Below are 18,198 nucleotides of genomic sequence, written 5' to 3' on the forward strand. Positions count from 1 at the left end.
TGACTGAGTAACTTTTACTTGTAGTGGAGTAGATTTGACCATGAGTATCAATACTTTTACTCAAGTACTAGAGTTGAGTACTTTGTCCACCACTGGGTATAGATGATGGATGGATGGATAATATAAGCTATCTAATGTTTACAGAAATACATCAAAACTGTGTTGGTTTGGATTTAAAAACAGAAGAGAACCAGGAAAACATGTTTCATTTCACAAGTAAACAGATTTTACCTCGTTTACCTCAATGTTGATGTGATCTGACCAGGACTGAAGCTAATAATGTAACCGTTTAAAATTAAAATAAGCTTATAAAACTGATGTAATCACTGTTATTTATTGAACTGGTTAGCAGGTATTAGCTTCTGTCTGTTGTTATACAGCACTGCTAAATCATGCTACAATTTAGCAAACGTCAATTAAATATTACAAGCTGGTTTTGCCTTACATTTATGTAATATTTACACAATGTAAAATAATATTATATATTTTAGGTTTCTACAGTACATTATACAAGTGTTTTCCAACTCTGGTCCTCAATACACACTGCCCTATGTTTTAGCTTAAACGCACCTGATTCAAATAAGTGCAGTTCAGCAAAAGCCTGTTAATCAGTTATCAATTGAAATCAGCTGTGTTGAAGCAGGGAAACATATAAAACATGCAGGGTAGTGTGCTTTGAGGTCCAGGGTTGAAAACCACTGCCTTAGACAAACCTGACCTGTTGAGATGGTTAGCCAACATCAGAGACAAGTTTCATCCTAAAGAATCACYTGGTATAYGGTGAACATTTTCTAAGTGTTGACTAGTGAATAGCTTTTATTGTTATTTATGACAAGTAAGAAATAATAAATATACTTTATTAATTGAAGTCATAATTTTTCAACTACTTATTGACTGACTTCAGGTCTGGTTTAGATCAATGTTACTTATAAATTATGTATTTTTCTTGTACATAACTAGCTTTTTATGTGATTGTTGAATGAAATTAACATAATTAACAATTAAATTAATTTATTGTAAAAACATTACAAAAGATTTGTGACACAGATCAGTTGGACTCGCTGTGAATAAAATAGCTGCTTTGTTGACTGTGAGCTGGCGCCCTGTATGTTCACCATTTTTACTCCTCCATGTTGTCACAGACGCTAACAGTGGACGGGATAAGTGGGGCTCGGTCTACAGTTGTTTAAGTCTATGGGTACACCACATCGATAAATGTGATTTTCAAGAAACTGGTCCAAAGTGTTCTCCAGCAGGTTAAAAAAAGTTTCAAAATCAACTCATTTACCACTCTCATGATATTTGTAACTTTTAGGGCTGTGTATTAGCAAGAATTTGGTGATATAATACATTTCACAACACAGAGGTTGCGATATGTACAAATGATTCATCATATATACTAACATACAACATAAAATACATATAAAAAATAAGGTGATACATGGCCATTTTTTTCACCAAAAATTCAATTTTTTAAAAACTAAGTATAAAGTACACATCATGTACAAAATCTGATTAAATTCATTTTATTTTTATGCAATCAGAAGAACACTGAACAGTGAGAACTGCATTTGGATTTCACATTTCTTCTAACAACATCCATCCATTATAGTCTAGTAGGAAGGTGGGGGTCCCATGCAAGATATATATATATTTTTAACCTAACTTTTTGTACTCCTTAAGGTGTCTAGTAAATAGATTGTGATGGCCCCAGAGCAAATTATTGTCCCATATGTGTTTTTATTGACCATTAAGCCTTAATTAAAAATCGATACAGTGCTTTTGAGAATTGATACAGTATCAGAAAATGAAATATAGAGATATTTCAGTGTATCAACATGTATTTACACAGCTAGTAACTTGTATTATGACATGTGGGTAATGTTGCCATGGTCAACACTGACAAATATTTCAGTGATCCTCATCAAAAAATTTTCACTTTTTCAAACAGAATGAAAAATATCAATTGTAAAATGACTTGGTTAGAATAAATGGTGATTTTCAAGAAGACTGGCAATATTTTCAAAAATATTGATTCATTTTTCCCCCCTTTTTCGGCCTTTGTGTGGCACAGTTTCCTGACACATTTTGCTAAATTTTGGCGAAAAGCCTTTCCACTTTGTCACCTGAAGTAAGAGGGTTTATTTAACTTCTACTTATGTTTGAAACAAGTCAAAGGGAGGCACAAAATAAAGCAACCATACACATGTAAATGCACATGCAAACAAGCAAACAAACACATTTGGCTACTCTCCAGTTGTCAGAGAGCCCAAGCATTCAGCCGTGTGTGAAGCAGCCCTGCCCTGTTCAACACTCGTCCTCGGAGAACAGACAAAATAAAACTAAATGGACACACAAAACTTATCACTTGCGTTTAGCTCTGTTTGCTTCTGAGAAGTCCCTTCTTTACTTTATTATGACTCACATATCAGTTTGCTGCTCTCAGCAACAAATGTTACAATATTTTCTCTGAATTCAGGACAAAAAGGACACAGCATACAGTAAAACCTTGGTCTTGCCGGCCCTTACTGTATCCTCTTTCCTCTGAGGCTGACTTTTGTAAGTAAAACAGGGGTCAGCTCTGGGCCTTATGTTAAACACGTGCACTGCAATAAGCTCTAATGTCAGGAGTACAMGCTCATCTTTTGCATCAAAACGCCATACAGCTTTGCCTTCGGATGCAAATGAACTTCAAATCCTCATCTGAAGGTCACAAATTAGAGAAGCAGCTAGAAACCTTGTTCAAAACATTTTATTCCTTTTGAAACGTGTGTGTTTTTGGTCATTATGATATCCATGATCACAGTCTGGATGTCCCGTCTGCTGTGAAACCCTTCAAATATTCTGAGTATGTGTGATGATGATGATGATGATGATGATGATGATGATGATGATGATGATGATAAAGGCGATCACAGACAGTCTGCGGGTGAATTCGTGTGCCATCATTGTGAAAAACTTCTCACCTACGTTCTCTTTAATATGCGACAAACCCTTCTCTTACCCACACCCCGCTCTCCCCATACATGCACATAGGCTTAACGTCGTCTGGTCGGGGCCAATCCTGCAGGCTCACTGTTGGCACGGTAACGAGCGCTATCCTGGCTAACATCTGCTGCACGACCCGGGGCCACTCAGAATGGGCTTTAATCCCCACACCGCCATGTTGTGGGGGAAAACATTCTTTCCTTTTAGACAGCGCAGATAAACAGAGACAAGCGGCGTTGCTGGTAACCTACAGACAAACCAGCCTCTTGGAAGGACCTGGAATGCTGCTGGTTGCGTGCGTGCCCCCCACCCCCAATTGTGCCACAGCCCATTATGGCTGTGCAGAGGGGTGTGACCGCCAGCATCAGCAGCGAGTTGCCATTGCTGACCCAGTTGGATGGATTTGGGTTTTAAAGTTAATGAAAGGTGGTGCGACTGGGCTGGCTGGGGAGTGTCAAGGGGACGGTTGTCAGCCAGCCTTGTTATCCAAAAACAACGAGCTGCATTGACACGAACAACATTTCACTTTCCTCTATGCAGGTTTGCCGCCACATCAACTGGCTGTGGAACCAGGAGACTGTTGCTGCTGCAGTTTTTGGTCATCCTTCAGTGAGTTTTGACTGTGCCATTTGCTGTCAACAGCAGAGGAGAGAGAGAGAGTATTCAGCCAGGACAGTTGCCCAACATCAACATGTAACAGTCTACTGCCCCCCTGTGGTCACCCATTGGCGTTGTGGCAAAAGATTCCCACAAGAGCACAAAAACACACCTTGAGACACTCAGATCCATTAAAGGGATCCCTGATTAGTTGTAACATTAGACTTTATTTGATAAATATATATTTTAACTAAAATAAAGACTGTAAAAATACTGTAGGATGTTTAGTTTTGTGAATTTTTAAAAATATATTTTAACATGGACGGTGCCATTTTATTTACATGCAAAGCATTCTGGGTAAATGATGAYGTGGATAGGTCATAGGTGTGAGCGAGCTATATCCACCCTGAAGGTTAATCTTGGACAACATCTGACGATTGGCTCTTTTAAACGAAACCAGAGAGTTGACACAGAGGAGAAGGTAGAAATGACTCAGCCTGTAACTGAAAATATGGATGGAGGACAACAGAGCTGCTTCATGGAAGAAGAAMCTCAGCTTAAGGGCTTGACAGATGGGAGGCGACGTTGCTCGCTCTCCATTCATTTCCTATGGAAGTTTTGCGGTGAGGCAACAATCGCTTGCCCTCCTCCAGCTAAGCGACCGGCGAAAATAGTGCRTGTGAAATTTTGCGCTCGTACACGTAGACGTGCACACCTGCTTGCGACGCAACATATGAAAATTGAAAAATGTTCAACATTTGTTGCTGTCGCTTAGCGTACAACCAATCAGCGAAGGTTTCATTGACTGATCAATGAGAGGAGAGTATGCTACACACTGCAGTTAGCTAACACTGCCACCAAGTGATTACTAAAAAAGGCAGCTTTGTGGGAATTTGTTGGCGCCACGGTGAAGGTATCCGGTAAGTTTTTCCTCATATTGTATCTTGGTGTGTGTTTGTTTTTCAGTATCATTAGCATCGCAAGATTTGTTTAGTTTACACGTCTGTAATGCACACCCCCCTTTTTTGTGAACCACCAATAACCTTTACAAGAGGCAGTAGATGAACCAATCAAATTTAGTGAAGACAAGTGACCTGAGAGCGTGATTCGCAACGCTGCGATCGCTATTGCGTCCCGTCAAGTAGGGGTCTCTGCAGAATGTATTGTCCTGTGGGCGGAGACGGCCCAAATCATCATTGGCCGAGGTCTTAATGTGGGCAGAGATGGCCCTACTCATGATTGGTGGAGGTATTGATGTGGGCGGAGATGGCCCGAGACGTGATTGGTCRGATTGACGGTGGGGTTTGAGGCTGGAGGCAGCGGGGAGTAGATTGGTCGAGTCGGGCAGGAAGTAACAAGTTTTTTTTATTAATTTTAGTCATAGCTTGAGAAAGGAAAATGCTATCTGCACAAAATTTGAACGTCRTACATGTGAAAGGATGTGTAACAATATGGCTCAGTCAAAACATCCCTAACCAGCCTGTAAAAAAATTGATTTTAACAATCTTTTTTTTTTGCCTTATATGTATTAGCTCAGCGCTACCGCGACAAACAAGCTAAAATGAGGTCCTCCATCCATATTTTCAGTTGCAGTCTGAGTCATTTTTGAGTTCTCCTCTCTGACATGTGGATGGAGGACCTCAGTGACGAGATGAGAATATGTAGCGCTGAGCTAATACATATATATGGTGATAGCATCGGGGCTAATGCTAAAGCTAACAGGCTAAGATGAGGTTCTTCTTCCATGAAGCAGCTCTGTTGTCCTCCATCTATATTTTCAGTTACGGGCTGAGTCATTTCTACCTTCTCCTCTCTGTCAACACTCTCTGGTTTCATTTAAAAGAGCCAATTGTCAGATATTGTCCAAGATTAACCTTCAAGGTGGATATAGCTCGCTAGCAGCCTCGCACCGATGACCTATCCACGTCATCATTTACCCAGAATGCTTTGCCTGTAAATAAAATGGCCCCGTTCGTGTTATGTATTTTTAAACTTTTATTTTAAAAATGATAAAAACTAAACAGCCTACAGTATTTTTACAGTCTTTATTTTACAGTTAAAATATATGTTTATTAAATAAAGTCTAAAGTTGCAACTTATCATGGATCCCTTTAAGACTTACTCAAAGTCATGACACCACAACTAAACAACTCTTTTCCCACTCTGAAACTAACCAAGTAATGCTTCTTCATATCACTGTTTCCTGATGAAGATTTGTGGCGGTGACGCACAGAAGAAATGAAGACCCTGCCCCGTCAATCAGTTCATCAGCTGCTATGAAATATGTATTTGTCTTAACATGGAGTTTGATCTCATCAAACTCATTTCACGGACCATTTCCCTATGCAAACACCTCTGGGGGAAAACGGAGAGGGAGCTGCAGAAGGAGACATACACCTCAGAGGATGGCTTGGCGCGTGTGCTTCATGAGATTTAATTGAATAGTTCTGCATCAGTGCCAAGACGGGAGTTAGTTTGTTTGCAGAGGTCTGTGTTCTTTCTGACTGAGGCTTTTTTTACCCCCTTTTCTCCCACAGTGTGCCAGTACTTGGCAGAAAACAAAGTCATTCTCAGTTTTCAGCCACAGACAGTACGAAAAGTATCGACACATCAAGGCCGACTAGCTACGTTTGCATTCCCTCTAGGCCATGTTCCAAAAGTGGCAAACACAACAGCTCAGATGGACCAGCAAGGGGGCCTTTGGAGGTGGCCAATTCATGATTTCTCAAACCACWCAATTTGGCGATAGTGTTTTAGCCTGTGTCTGTGTATCTGCGTGAATTTGTTTGTCATGTCAGCAAAATATCAGAAGAAACACTGGACAATTGTTAGAGCAACTTACAGAAAATAATTTCTGAATGAGCATTTATGACTAAGTAACCAGTGGTGGCTAAAATGTGGAAGCTATAGCTTAATCGCTAATACCTAAGATAAAAACACTTAGTCCACCACGAGGCAGCCAGCATACCACTATTGTCTTTGAACATACTGTACCTGTCCCGTGCTAAGTTCCCCCCAGGTTTCAGAATTACAGTCAATAACTACACAGATATCAAACCTAAATGTGTAATATGGCAAATGTAACACAACTCAAAATCCTTCACAGAGCACAGATAAAAGCATTAATATCAATTTTAGAGGTAAAATTTGAGAAGATAAATAATGGGAAACTAAATAACAGTGCATTGCATGCTGGGTAATAGCCGCCATGTTTTGTGATAAAGAGGTTAATGCTTTTGCCATTTGTATAGACATGTTTTGTTAGGGAATGTTTATTGAAACAATGCTCAAAGTCCATTTTTATTAAGAACATCACTGCTTCATGTGAAAGGCCATATTAATGGATATGTCAAGGATGTGGTGACTAGGGTTGGGCGATATTGGTAAAAAAAATATCTACCACGATTAACTGTGGTATTTAGCTGATAACGATCAATATGACAATTAATCCCCTGGAGTCACATGACCAATTTAAATCACTAAAGATTTGCTCTCAGTAAAAATCTCTTCCAAATTGTGTCAAARGTGCTGACTTTAGGCTATACATCAGTTTTTTAATTGTGTTGATAGACCAAGTAAAACTGGAGTTATGATAAATAAAGTGCTGAACTTTTTTATTAATGCTTGCCATATTTGAAGCAGAGAGGAGCATCGAGCGGATTGACCGGGGAAATCTCTTAGTCTGCCTGGCAAGTGCCAAAAAATTATTGATTAAAGTTTTTCTGATGATTAATTGCACATGATACAATTTTGCCCAACCCTACTGGTGACACGTTTTAAGTTGTTTGAGGTAAAGAATGGATGTACATCTACAGCGTATTAACTTTTGTAATCGACCCAATTTTAGATACACCTTGTCAACTTTAGGAACAACATACTGTAAATGCCATTAACTTAGTCAMCTCTATAGATGTTGTGCTACAGTTTGGTGTGGTAGTAGCTTAGAGTTGTCAACAAAACATATTCAACGAACCGACAGATTTCACAGGAGATCTAAGCCAGCATTCAGCCATGGAAAACAATGGGAGGTAAGTGGTCCTTCAAGGAATATGTCACTGAAAGAAAAGGATTTATTTCGATATTTTTATGACGATTGTAGCATGAACATCTTCCCATGTCTGATGAAGATATTCGTCATGCTTTTAGCTGACTCAACAGAGCAGAGTGACTCGTTACTGACTAAACCACAGTTATTTTCGTCAAACAAAGCAGAAAAGGTGTTGAAAATACTGTGATTTAACATAGCTGTCAAATTTCATTACAAAACTATGAACTGACATCTGTCCAGTCATAATCCCATATCTCAAAGGCGAGGCTTCTGCTGTGGCAACAAGCGCAAGAAAATCCATCCACACTCTGTGACTCCTTGTCAATGACTTTACACTGACACCTAGTGCTTTAAGACGGCTACTGCAAATCATAATAAAATGACAAGGTGGGGCCATGTGGGTTCATTTTACACACCTGTCAGCATTAAAATGTAGATAAGAAATAAAAAAAAAATCATCCTAACCATCTAAGGTTAAAACACAGATATGTCAAAAACTAAATAAGGTGGTGTCACGGGGATAACAGACAGAGAGCATGATGGGAGATAGTGGTGAATATGACACATTTGTGACTTGCTCTTTAGAATAGAGCTAACCTTCTCATTGAATTTACTGGGACTGAATGAGGCCTATTTGGTCTAGAAAGACAGATAAGCCGGATAATACGGAGGCCGGAGGGTTTGCTGGCTCTATCTGCCTCCCATCCTCAACGTAACAGGGTCACTCTCAGGTGCACTCTGCAGGGACATGAGCCGGAGCAGAACATGAGGAGATAACATAGGAGAAAAGAGGCATGGTGAAGTGATAAAGAAACAAACAAAAAAAAAGGGAGGCGATAGGTGCTGCTCACTTTTCAGCACCTTCACAGGCCAGAGCATAAAAAAAGTGTAGAGTGTAAAAACCACTGAGCTATTTACACCTCTGCACTCCACAATCCAATAGTTTATTTGTGCAAATGTGTGTGGCTATTTGTGCACTTGTGAACGTTGCCTCATCCCTTTGCTTCTGTGCATGGGGCTCCAGGTTTCACCTACTGTGTGGGACACAAAAAAAACCACCCACCGCTGCTTGTTTTCACAGCACTCGCACACAGAGGATCAGGCTGGCGTGTAAAACTGGCACCAGATATTATCGTGTGTCCCGCTTCTGTTTCTACTTTCATTCCGATTTCCTTTCTGCAAAACACAAAGTGCGCCTAATCCCCTCATGTCAACCCGACTGTGGAGATGTCAGAGACAAAAATAAACACCCAAGTCTGGCGTGTTGAAAAAGTCACAGCAACAATAGATTCTTTCAAATGTGCACAGTCACAGCCATCACGTATTTTTTTACTAAATCTAAAAGGTGATGATGTTGAACATGATTTGTTCATTGAAAATCACCAAATACATTATTATATTTATTATATTATTATTGACACTAAATAGTTTGAAAAACAAAACCAAAAAATGATTAAATCTGTCTATAAAAAGGGAATGACCTTAAATTTAAGGAGGAAGAAATATTCTAAATAACAAAATAGTTACAAAAACATCAGTTTCTTGCTGACAATTGGTGTGATTTTTACAGAAAACGTTTTGCCTTGACAGCTAATTAAGACATTTTCTTTTCATGTGGGAATGTATTTTTGGCCAACTGGTAATTCTAAGCCAAAGTCAGCCAGTTTTTAATCAACAGTTTCGTTGTGTTTGTGATAGGGTTGGGCATAATCGTATCGTGTGCAATTAATCRTCAGAAAAACATTAATCGATTACTTTTTGGCACTTGACGATTAATAGAATTAATGCCACCAGTCAGTCCGCTTGCTGCTCCTCTCAGCTTCAAATATGACGAACATTAAAAAGAAAGTTCTGTAATTTATTTATCTATCAACACAATTTAAAATGTGATGTATAGCCTGAAGTCTGTAATTTTGACAATTTGGAACAGATTTTTATGAAGAGCAAATCTTTCCCACTAAATTGGTCATGCGACTAGGACATGAGGGTGTCCAGGGACTCCAGGGGATTAATCGTCAAATTAATTGTTATAGGCTAAATACCACAATTAATCGTGATAAATTTATTTGCCAATATTGCCCAACCCTAGTTTGTGACGGACTTGTCACCCATGTTTGTGAAGGCAACTTGCCTAAATGTTAAATGTACCTACAATTTTTTTAAACTGAATTTATTTTCAACTGTTTGTTTGGGATCTTTATCCCATTWGTTCCCAACAAATGAGGTAGACAGATAAAGAAAACTGTGAATGCAAATGGAAGATGCTTTTGAGAAGGTGAGCTCTCTGCTTATATAAACGACTGACTTGTTGAAATAGTTTACCCATTTCAGACATGGTTTTTTATGTGTGATGTGCTCCAAACTTAAGAGATAAATGTTTCAACAAAGCTAAATACTGTTAAAAGAAGCAGATCATTGAACATTTGGCCTATTTCAGTGTTTCTGAAAATAATCTGGGACACACAATGAGACCACACAGCAGCAGAGGGCCACAAGTAGCTGTTTGTCTTTTACCAACACCCATGAAAACAAGTGTTTTTTTTTTGTTTTTTGTTTTTTTGCACAGTGGGATAAAAACAAAACTGAAACAGGAAAAAAAACAGCAGCTGCTTTAAACAGCCATAAAATATGCTTTCAAACACAGAGACTTTTGAGAAAAGAAGCATCCATGTTGGTTCCTGTCACTGGCAGGTGAGGACGCAGGAGGCAAGGATGAATTGAGTTCATGTTGGTTTTGTGTTATTGCTTTTAAAAACAAAACAGCAGAGAATCGTTATATATTAGTACAAGACAGTGGTTCTCAAACCTTTTCGGTTATGGACCCCCTTATCACACATTTGGACAGAGGTGTCAAAAGGATTTACAGTCATTACTTAAGTAGAAGTATAGATACTAAGGTTTAAAATACATTTTTTGGAAGGAGAAGTATCAAATCGAGCTTTTCACTCAAGTAAAAGTATAAAAGTCCTGGTTTTAAAACTACTTAAAAGTATAAACGTAAAAGTAATGAACAGTTAAAAAAAAGCCAGGATAAAAGCTTACATGCATCTGCTACAGTATGTCCTGCTGGAATGTGATGTGATTTGTGTGATGGAGAGCGTTCAAACCAATAGGGTGTCAGAATTAGGGGTGTAAGAAAATATCGATACACTGAAATATCGCGATATTTCATTTCCCGATACTATATCGATATTCTAAAGCCCTGTATCGATTTTTAATTAAGGTTTAAAATGTCAACTTTCCTGCTAGCCGTTCATTTTTATTTTGTAGTTCTGCCTCTGACCACTAGTTGGCAGCAGTGAGCCAGCCATTTGGCTCCTCTACCTCTTGAGTGCCAGAGAGTAAGAGAGCATTAGCATTGTAAGTAAACATTAGCTTCATGCTCTGATAGTTGAATCTGAGCGGAAAAGACCGACACCCTCTGCCTTCTAAGCTGAGGTAAGGTTACAAACAGTTACTTATTTGTCAGAATGTCTGTATTTTAAGCCAAATTAAGTGTCTTGTGCGCTCTTTTTTCCAACTTTAGTCAGCTTTCACGTTACAGAAGGCTAGCACATGTCTGTAATAGAATTTTATGAGACAATGAATTTTGGTTTTTCATTTTTTTTTCCAGTAAGAGGTTTTTATTTAACAGAATTTTTGGACCAAAATAAATCGCAATATATCGCAATATATCACAATATATCGCCTTGCTTACAGTATCGCAATATATCGGGATATATCATATCATGACCCCTCTGTCATGATATGTATCGTATCGCCAAATTCTTGCCAATACACAGCCCTAGTCAGAATGGTAGCTATACTGTATATTTACACTTCTCCTCCAACAATAGTTATTTATTTATTGATTGATTGATTGATTGAACAATGAAAAGATGGAATAAAAACAAGCCAAAGTTAAATATAAAATGAAATACTTTTTGCATTTTTAAAACACAAGTAGAAAGTACAGATAACTGAATTAAAATGTAAGGAGTACAAGTAAAAAGTAGGCTGAAAAATAATAACTCCACTAAATTATAAATAACCAAGTAGCAAAGTATTTGTACTCAGTTACTTGACACCTCTGCATTTGGACTATTAGGAGGAGAACTTTTGTTGTGCCTGGTTGTTCTGCATAAAACAGCTGAGCTCTAGCCCTGCATGACCAAACTGTCCAGTATAATCCTAAACACACTCATCACTACACAAACTATGAATTACATAAAAAAGCTGGAGAGTCCCAGCATCAAAAACTCAAAAAGCCTTCTTCATGTGTTTGACTTTAGGCACTAAATAAATAAAACTTCCAATTGATCAATTATACTAACAGAGCAATGAAAGAGCAGAAGTTCAACACATCTTACCTTAATTATCTTCTTGACGGGGAATGAAAAACTAGTTTATGGAGTTGATGTCCTTATATTATAGTTTAGGTAACATGCTCTCTGACACAAYGCTACTTTAGCCTAACTTCACCGTCTTTCACTGAAAAAGAAAGGTTAATCCAACATACAGGCAAGTTATGTTCATATCGTTGTTATGCTAATCTGCACAAATCGATGTTCTCCACATTTCTCTGACAAGAAGCTAAGCGACAAATATTCATGCTACCAGCTAGCTGCTCATTTGGTGCTATGTTGCTAAGCAACCCGAAGCGATACTTTAGGACTGACGCAAAGCAGCTAATAACTAATAAGCGATGCTGTAAAATCAACTAATTATTTATTTAGAAATCAATATCACGTAAAAACCCTTGTTTAGTGAAGCTAAGCGTATTTCCACCAAAAGAAACGTTTCTATTATGTACTATGAATTTCTTTTTGAGACAAGTCAAAGCTTTTCTGTTAAAAACTACAAATCCCAGAATTCCAAACTTGCCATGTGATTGTAGCAAGTGTCGTGATGACCGGACGACTTAAATGGGAATGACCTCGAATTTATGCATCTCTGTCTATTGCAGCTAAGCATGTATCCACCAAGCGAATTGTTTTTATTGAATACTACCCAAATGTGCTTTTGAAACGACTTGCATTTTGTTCTCCTGTTTTAAACAACAATTTTCTGCAGGGCTAAATTGCCGTACGGCCGTTAAAAGTGTCGTGATGACCCGAGCGTTAAATACGAGCGACCAGAAAGCGGAAGGCAGAAGTGGGGGATGAGCTGTTGTGTCAAGATGGTGAGTAGACTGTTAGAGCTGTAATTCGGGTCTTATAAAGCCATGTGAATAGCTTTTGAAGTTGTCAACTGAAAATTAAGTAGTTAAAAAGTCACAGGACGTTTGTTTAGATTGGGTATACAAATAAATTAACCTTTACAGTCYTCACATTAATACTGAACAATTGAAATGCTTATTTTTTTTTTTACGAATTCGGTCATTTTGCGCACATAATTATCTTAAAACATCACGATGATTAGGAGGCGGAGGGGTTAAATGAATGCTAGAGATGGCGATCAGCTGATGACCCAAATTTGTCCTGTTTTTGTGACGTAACAGTGAGCTCCTAATAGAGGTCAAAGGGGTTTATTTTTAACATGACCCCTCCTGCTCTAGTAAATCCTGTTGACAAAAAATAGACACCTACCCAAAGTGCATTGGTAAAATTAGCTTCTGCATGACATTAACTGTAAAAACATGAATATTTTTCTTTCTATCTTGCAGTCTGAGCCTATTAGAGTTCTGGTGACCGGTGCTGCAGGGCAGATTGCCTATTCCCTCTTGTTGAGCATTGCCAAAGGAGATGTCTTTGGCAGTGATCAGGTAAAAAAATATATTTTTATCTTACTCTCACAGCACACACACCTTTATTTCATTGGGTAGTTTTAAAGATGGGGTCCTAAAGGCACCAGAAAACAGCTGTGAATGTCAAAAATGTCCCACACCGTATTTTCGAAGGAGTGGTCCTGTCCATGTGGAAGTTGATCAGATTGCACTCGCTCGTCCGAAGTGGCCCTGGGCAAGCCAGGATTGTCCTTGAAGTCAGTGAGATGGACCTTGTGCCAAGAGACTTAGCCCACGTTTAAAACTACTTGATCCATCTGGCACATGCAAGTGTCAGTGAGCTTTATGGTTTAGGCTTTCACATTTTGTCCCACGAGCAACCAGATATGGAGAGTTATTGTCTGAAAATGAGGATGCTTTACATCTTTCTTTCTTTCTTTTTTCTGCCAGCAAGTTGTCTTGCTCCTTTTAGACATCGCACCCATGTTGCCRGTTCTGGAAGGTGTTGTAATGGAACTGCAGGACTGTGCCCTCCCACTTCTGAAAGGTAAACAATTAAGATTGGGACCACAAAACTGTTCTACCATTTTACCGACATGATAAAAACATGAAACTAATGTGAATTTCTGGCTCAAAAGAACAAATAATTATGAAGTCTGGCTCTTTTGTCATTATTTGACCCTTATTTTGACCTCCTACCATTGCTGACACTATGAGGGGTGTTTGGGGGTCTTGTCACTAATAAATATCACATGACATAAAGGCTTAAGACAAATGTCCAGCTTTCTGTCAGCTCTAACTTGTTTGAGCAGCACCACTAACAAGGATGTACTGCAGTTAAAACCTTTTATAAGAGCTTTACATCTTTATAAAGCATAGATCTCTACTTTTAAAATGATGTTTTGTTCTGTTTTTCCTTTTACTTGGATATTAATTAATCTGATCTCATGTGCCCAAGCTCGGTGTTATTTGGAGCTTTTAAGTAATTATCCAAGCAAAACATTTAGATGCAGTAAAGTTACTTAAAGTTACTGATTATGCACTGAAGAAAAGTTGCAACCATAAGTTTAGTTCATATTTAACGTTATATTTAAAGCTATCTGTTAATGTTTCAGATCAGTTTTGTTGATTAAACCAAATATTTTTCCTTCTCCCAATAAAACACATAATTAAGACTTCTTTCCTATTTGAGGTTATTGATAAACACACTTRGATCTTTATTTCTAGTAGCTTTGTGTCATCAACTCCTGTCATGAGCCAACATGATGTGCGGTGTCCATTGTGACCTGGGTTTGTTTCTTCTATGAAAGCATGTAGTCGATTGCTTTGTTTGAGCAGAGGCTGAGAGGCCCCCGTATTAACCCAACTGCAGTGCAAAGACAGCACTTCACGCTCTGAGATGGGTCAGATACACTGCTGGCTGTGCATGAGATGYGTCCCAAATGCAGTTCTCAGTATCACATCTGTGTACGAGCTACGGCTTAACATACCAAATTATATTTCATATAAACTGGATAAAAGTTTAAATCTTTAATGCCAAAAATGTAAAATCTTATCCTACGATTTTAAGGGTTTATTGCGTAAAAGCAAAATAAAATTCAAGAAGCTGCACTTTTGCACTTTCCACAGAAATTATTCCCACAGACAAGGAGGAGGTGGCATTTAAGGACCTCGATGTGGCCATCCTGGTGGGCTCAATGCCCAGGAAGGAGGGGATGGAGAGGAAGGACCTGCTCAAAGCCAACGTGGCCATCTTTAAAAGCCAGGGAGTTGCTTTGGAGAAATATGCCAAGAAGACCGTCAAGGTAAGAACATGAACCTGTTTTGCTCTTGTTTCTGGAGCTAGATAGGGGTATGATGGGGCAAGTTGTGGAAATGTTCCCCAAATATGATTATTTTTGACTTATTACCAAAGGTCTTTAGAGAGTGGCTCCACCTGATAAGTACTAGGTCCTGTTATTAATCCATCAATTCCCTACATTGGCTTTGAGCTGGTGCTGAGGGCCGTGTCTTAATTCAGGGGCTGCAGCTCACATAGACCACGGCCTACGTAGGCCATACCCTACACAGTCTGGGTAGGTGGCATAAAATGGCTGTGAAGTGAGATGGTCCTACGCTGTGTCCAAAATGGCAGGCCGGGTCCTCCGAAGGACACAGCCTACCCGGTCGAGGTGGGCCGGGTCCTTGGTAGACCGGGAAGACCTTAAAAAAGTAGCAAAATTAGAAAAATATCAATTTGTTAGCGTTATTAATATCACAAAACAATAAAATTATCTCGAAGAAGTAATGGACCCGCCGTAGGTGCATGTGTATTTCGCTATATAAGTTCGGTTTTTTTTCTGACAAAAATAAAATTTAAAMACACATCTATACTAATGATAAAAGTATTAAAATTACAACCGCTTGAAATTTTTAATATATCGCCATATTTTTTATCTAAAACGTATTCTTTTCTCTCGCTTCATCCGCCATTACTAGCATAAAAATCTCCGGTCGGGCCGCAATGCGTTATGGGATACGCTGGGCCGGGACGGATCCATCAGACCTGTCCTTCAAATCGGGGAAAAGGAAGGACGTATTTGTCGGCCGCATCGGAGGAGTCTTCGGTTTGGGACGACCTCCGTCGCGGTGCTGTGACGTAAGCGGCCGACGACTTCGGCCTTCAGAGGACCCGGCCTCGCCGTTTTGGACACAGCCTTATGGTGCGTTCACACCAAACGTGATTTCAGCATCAGGAGCAGCAGGTTTACATGCGAAGTCTAGGTGGACGCGCTTCAAGCAACGTCGGGAAATGCTGCGGCGCGTCAAGCGTGATTAGAGCAGCGCGATTTGAACGATCTGAGCGTTMGAYGCGTTGAGGCGCAAATCGCTGAAGTTAGAAAATCTGAACTTTTGCAGCTCGACGCGCCGCGTCAACCAATCAGAGAGACTCCACTGTGTGACGTAGCGACATATTTCCCGACGGGACAGTTTACTGAATGATGTCCACTAACCTGAAACAGATGGAGAGGAGCTCTTTAGCTGAAATCCAGTGCCTGCAGTCGGTGTCCTGATCCGCACCAATGCGTGGCAGCGACTCGTCAGACTGGAAAAATAGTCCTGAAAGCGAGCTGTGAGCCTCTACTCTGAATTATCTGGTGAACTAATTATGAATTAATTATCTGATGAACGAGACATGCTCTTACTCTCTGTAAATAAAGCAAAGCCACTTCCTCGTCCGACATTAAACAGAGCCTGACAGAGGAGGGAGGTGGCGGGGAGGCTCTTCACGTGCAGCGCTTCAAGAGCTGTCCTGCGTCTGACCTCAAAGTGCACGAGCTTCAAACTTCAGCGTTGGCTGCGATTTTGAAGCTGAAATCGCGTTCGGTGTGAACGCAGCAATAGTCTTCCACATGGAGCATGTATTCACACAGCTTTTCACAGGAGGTAGAACTTCACGAAATTCAATGTATTAAAAAACGTTACACATAAATGAATAAAAAGAAATAAAGAATTCGAGTTCAGCTCCAGTATCAGTACTTGTAGTTGCATTTTATTTAACATCTCATTGCAGCAAGAATTTCCTCAACTAAGATGCTAAAAATACATTTACAAACTTAATTCTTGGGTCCGTGATGCATTTCCAATCTTCCCATTAAAAAAAAAAACACTCTGTTTAATTTTTGATTGGGATATCATCTGACGTGTATGATAGTCCGATGCAGCCTAGGTTTTCGGGGTTTTGTGGGCTGCTTGAGGAGCGGCCTATGAAAGTTGAACGAGAGACAGGCAGGGTTTGCCTTGAACAGACTGCTAGTCCTTCATCGGACCACACTGAGATGAGCATTCATGCATGCACACAAGCTTGTCTTTATATACTTGTGTGGATTTTGCTTTGATTTCCATTCATTTCTACAGCCTAATCCCTAACCTCACAGTATATACCCAATCCTAACCTAAACTTAATTCATACCTTAGCCCTACAATTATTTTTGTTTCAATAGTGTGCACCAAGCAAATGTCCACAAAATGTCCTCATAAGCATAGGGCAAYGTCAAAATATGTCCACACACCAATACAAAGATATGCACATACATAGGGCTAATTTAGAGTCATCAGTTAACCCAGTGGTTCCCAAAGTGTGGGGCGCGGGGGGCGCAGTGCCATTGCAGGTGGGGCGTGGCTTGACTGAATGGAGGGGAGGTGGAGTGGGGAATGCTCTTATTAACATAATGGACAGGTTTTTGATGGAGATTTATTCTTAATCAACAAACCTTTATTTTTTTCCTCTCATGGTGTTCATGTTTAAAAACCCACTTTGCACATAAAGACTTTTTTTTTTTTATTGAAGCAATGTTGAATATTTTCACAAAGTTAAAAAAAACATTACATAATTACATTACTTAAATAATTACTGTTAAGATGTTTTTTAAGAGGTTGTAATTTCTTGTAATCTATTTTTTCAGTTTTCTTTAATTAGTTCAAATGTTAAAGAACATTTTGTGGTGAAAAATAAACTGAAATGAGTTTTAAAACAAAATATCTGTGTATGTGGTTGGAGATTGTGTGTGTGTGTGTGGACGGGTTTTTCCTACAATGTGGGGACAATTTTACCCAAAAAAAGCATCCTCATGRGGACCGAAGTGCATCGTGGGGACCAATGCCAGGTCCCCATGGGTCCAATTGCAAATTACGGGTGTGGGGTTAGGTTTAGGACCAAGGTTTAGGTTAGTTTTAGGGTCAGGTAGGTACCTGTGAGGTTAACTTTAGAGTATATGGTCAGGGTTAGGATGTAAAGTCTGAAAAACATGAATGGAAGTCAATGGAAGGTCCCCACGGGGTCAAGAAACAAAAGTGTGTGTGTGTGTGTGTGTGTGTGTGT

The 18,198-nt window shown here is 39.4% G+C and overlaps 2 protein-coding genes across 2 annotated transcripts in view; one reads left to right on the forward strand and one right to left on the reverse strand.

Moving 5' to 3' along the window:
* wdpcp (WD repeat containing planar cell polarity effector) overlaps nucleotides 1–12,250 on the reverse strand; it is a gene marked incomplete in the record, with an annotated part of 96,646 nt that extends 84,396 nt beyond the window's left edge. The window contains 1 exon segment of the mRNA XM_014021444.1: nucleotides 11,983–12,250.
* A 443-nt stretch (nucleotides 12,251–12,693) lies between these two features.
* The window catches only part of mdh1ab (malate dehydrogenase 1Ab, NAD (soluble)), a 9,973-nt gene continuing 4,468 nt past the window's right edge, over nucleotides 12,694–18,198 (forward strand). Inside the window, exons 1-4 of the mRNA XM_014021445.1 lie at nucleotides 12,694–12,794; nucleotides 13,278–13,376; nucleotides 13,788–13,884; nucleotides 14,967–15,142. Coding sequence (XP_013876899.1) covers nucleotides 12,774–12,794; nucleotides 13,278–13,376; nucleotides 13,788–13,884; nucleotides 14,967–15,142 — 393 coding nt within the window. The 5' untranslated portion in view covers nucleotides 12,694–12,773. The remainder of the gene's footprint in view (nucleotides 12,795–13,277; nucleotides 13,377–13,787; nucleotides 13,885–14,966; nucleotides 15,143–18,198) is intronic.

This window comes from Austrofundulus limnaeus, unplaced genomic scaffold (assembly GCF_001266775.1).
Source record: "Austrofundulus limnaeus strain Quisiro unplaced genomic scaffold, Austrofundulus_limnaeus-1.0 Scaffold293, whole genome shotgun sequence".
Taxonomy (NCBI): domain Eukaryota; kingdom Metazoa; phylum Chordata; class Actinopteri; order Cyprinodontiformes; family Rivulidae; genus Austrofundulus; species Austrofundulus limnaeus.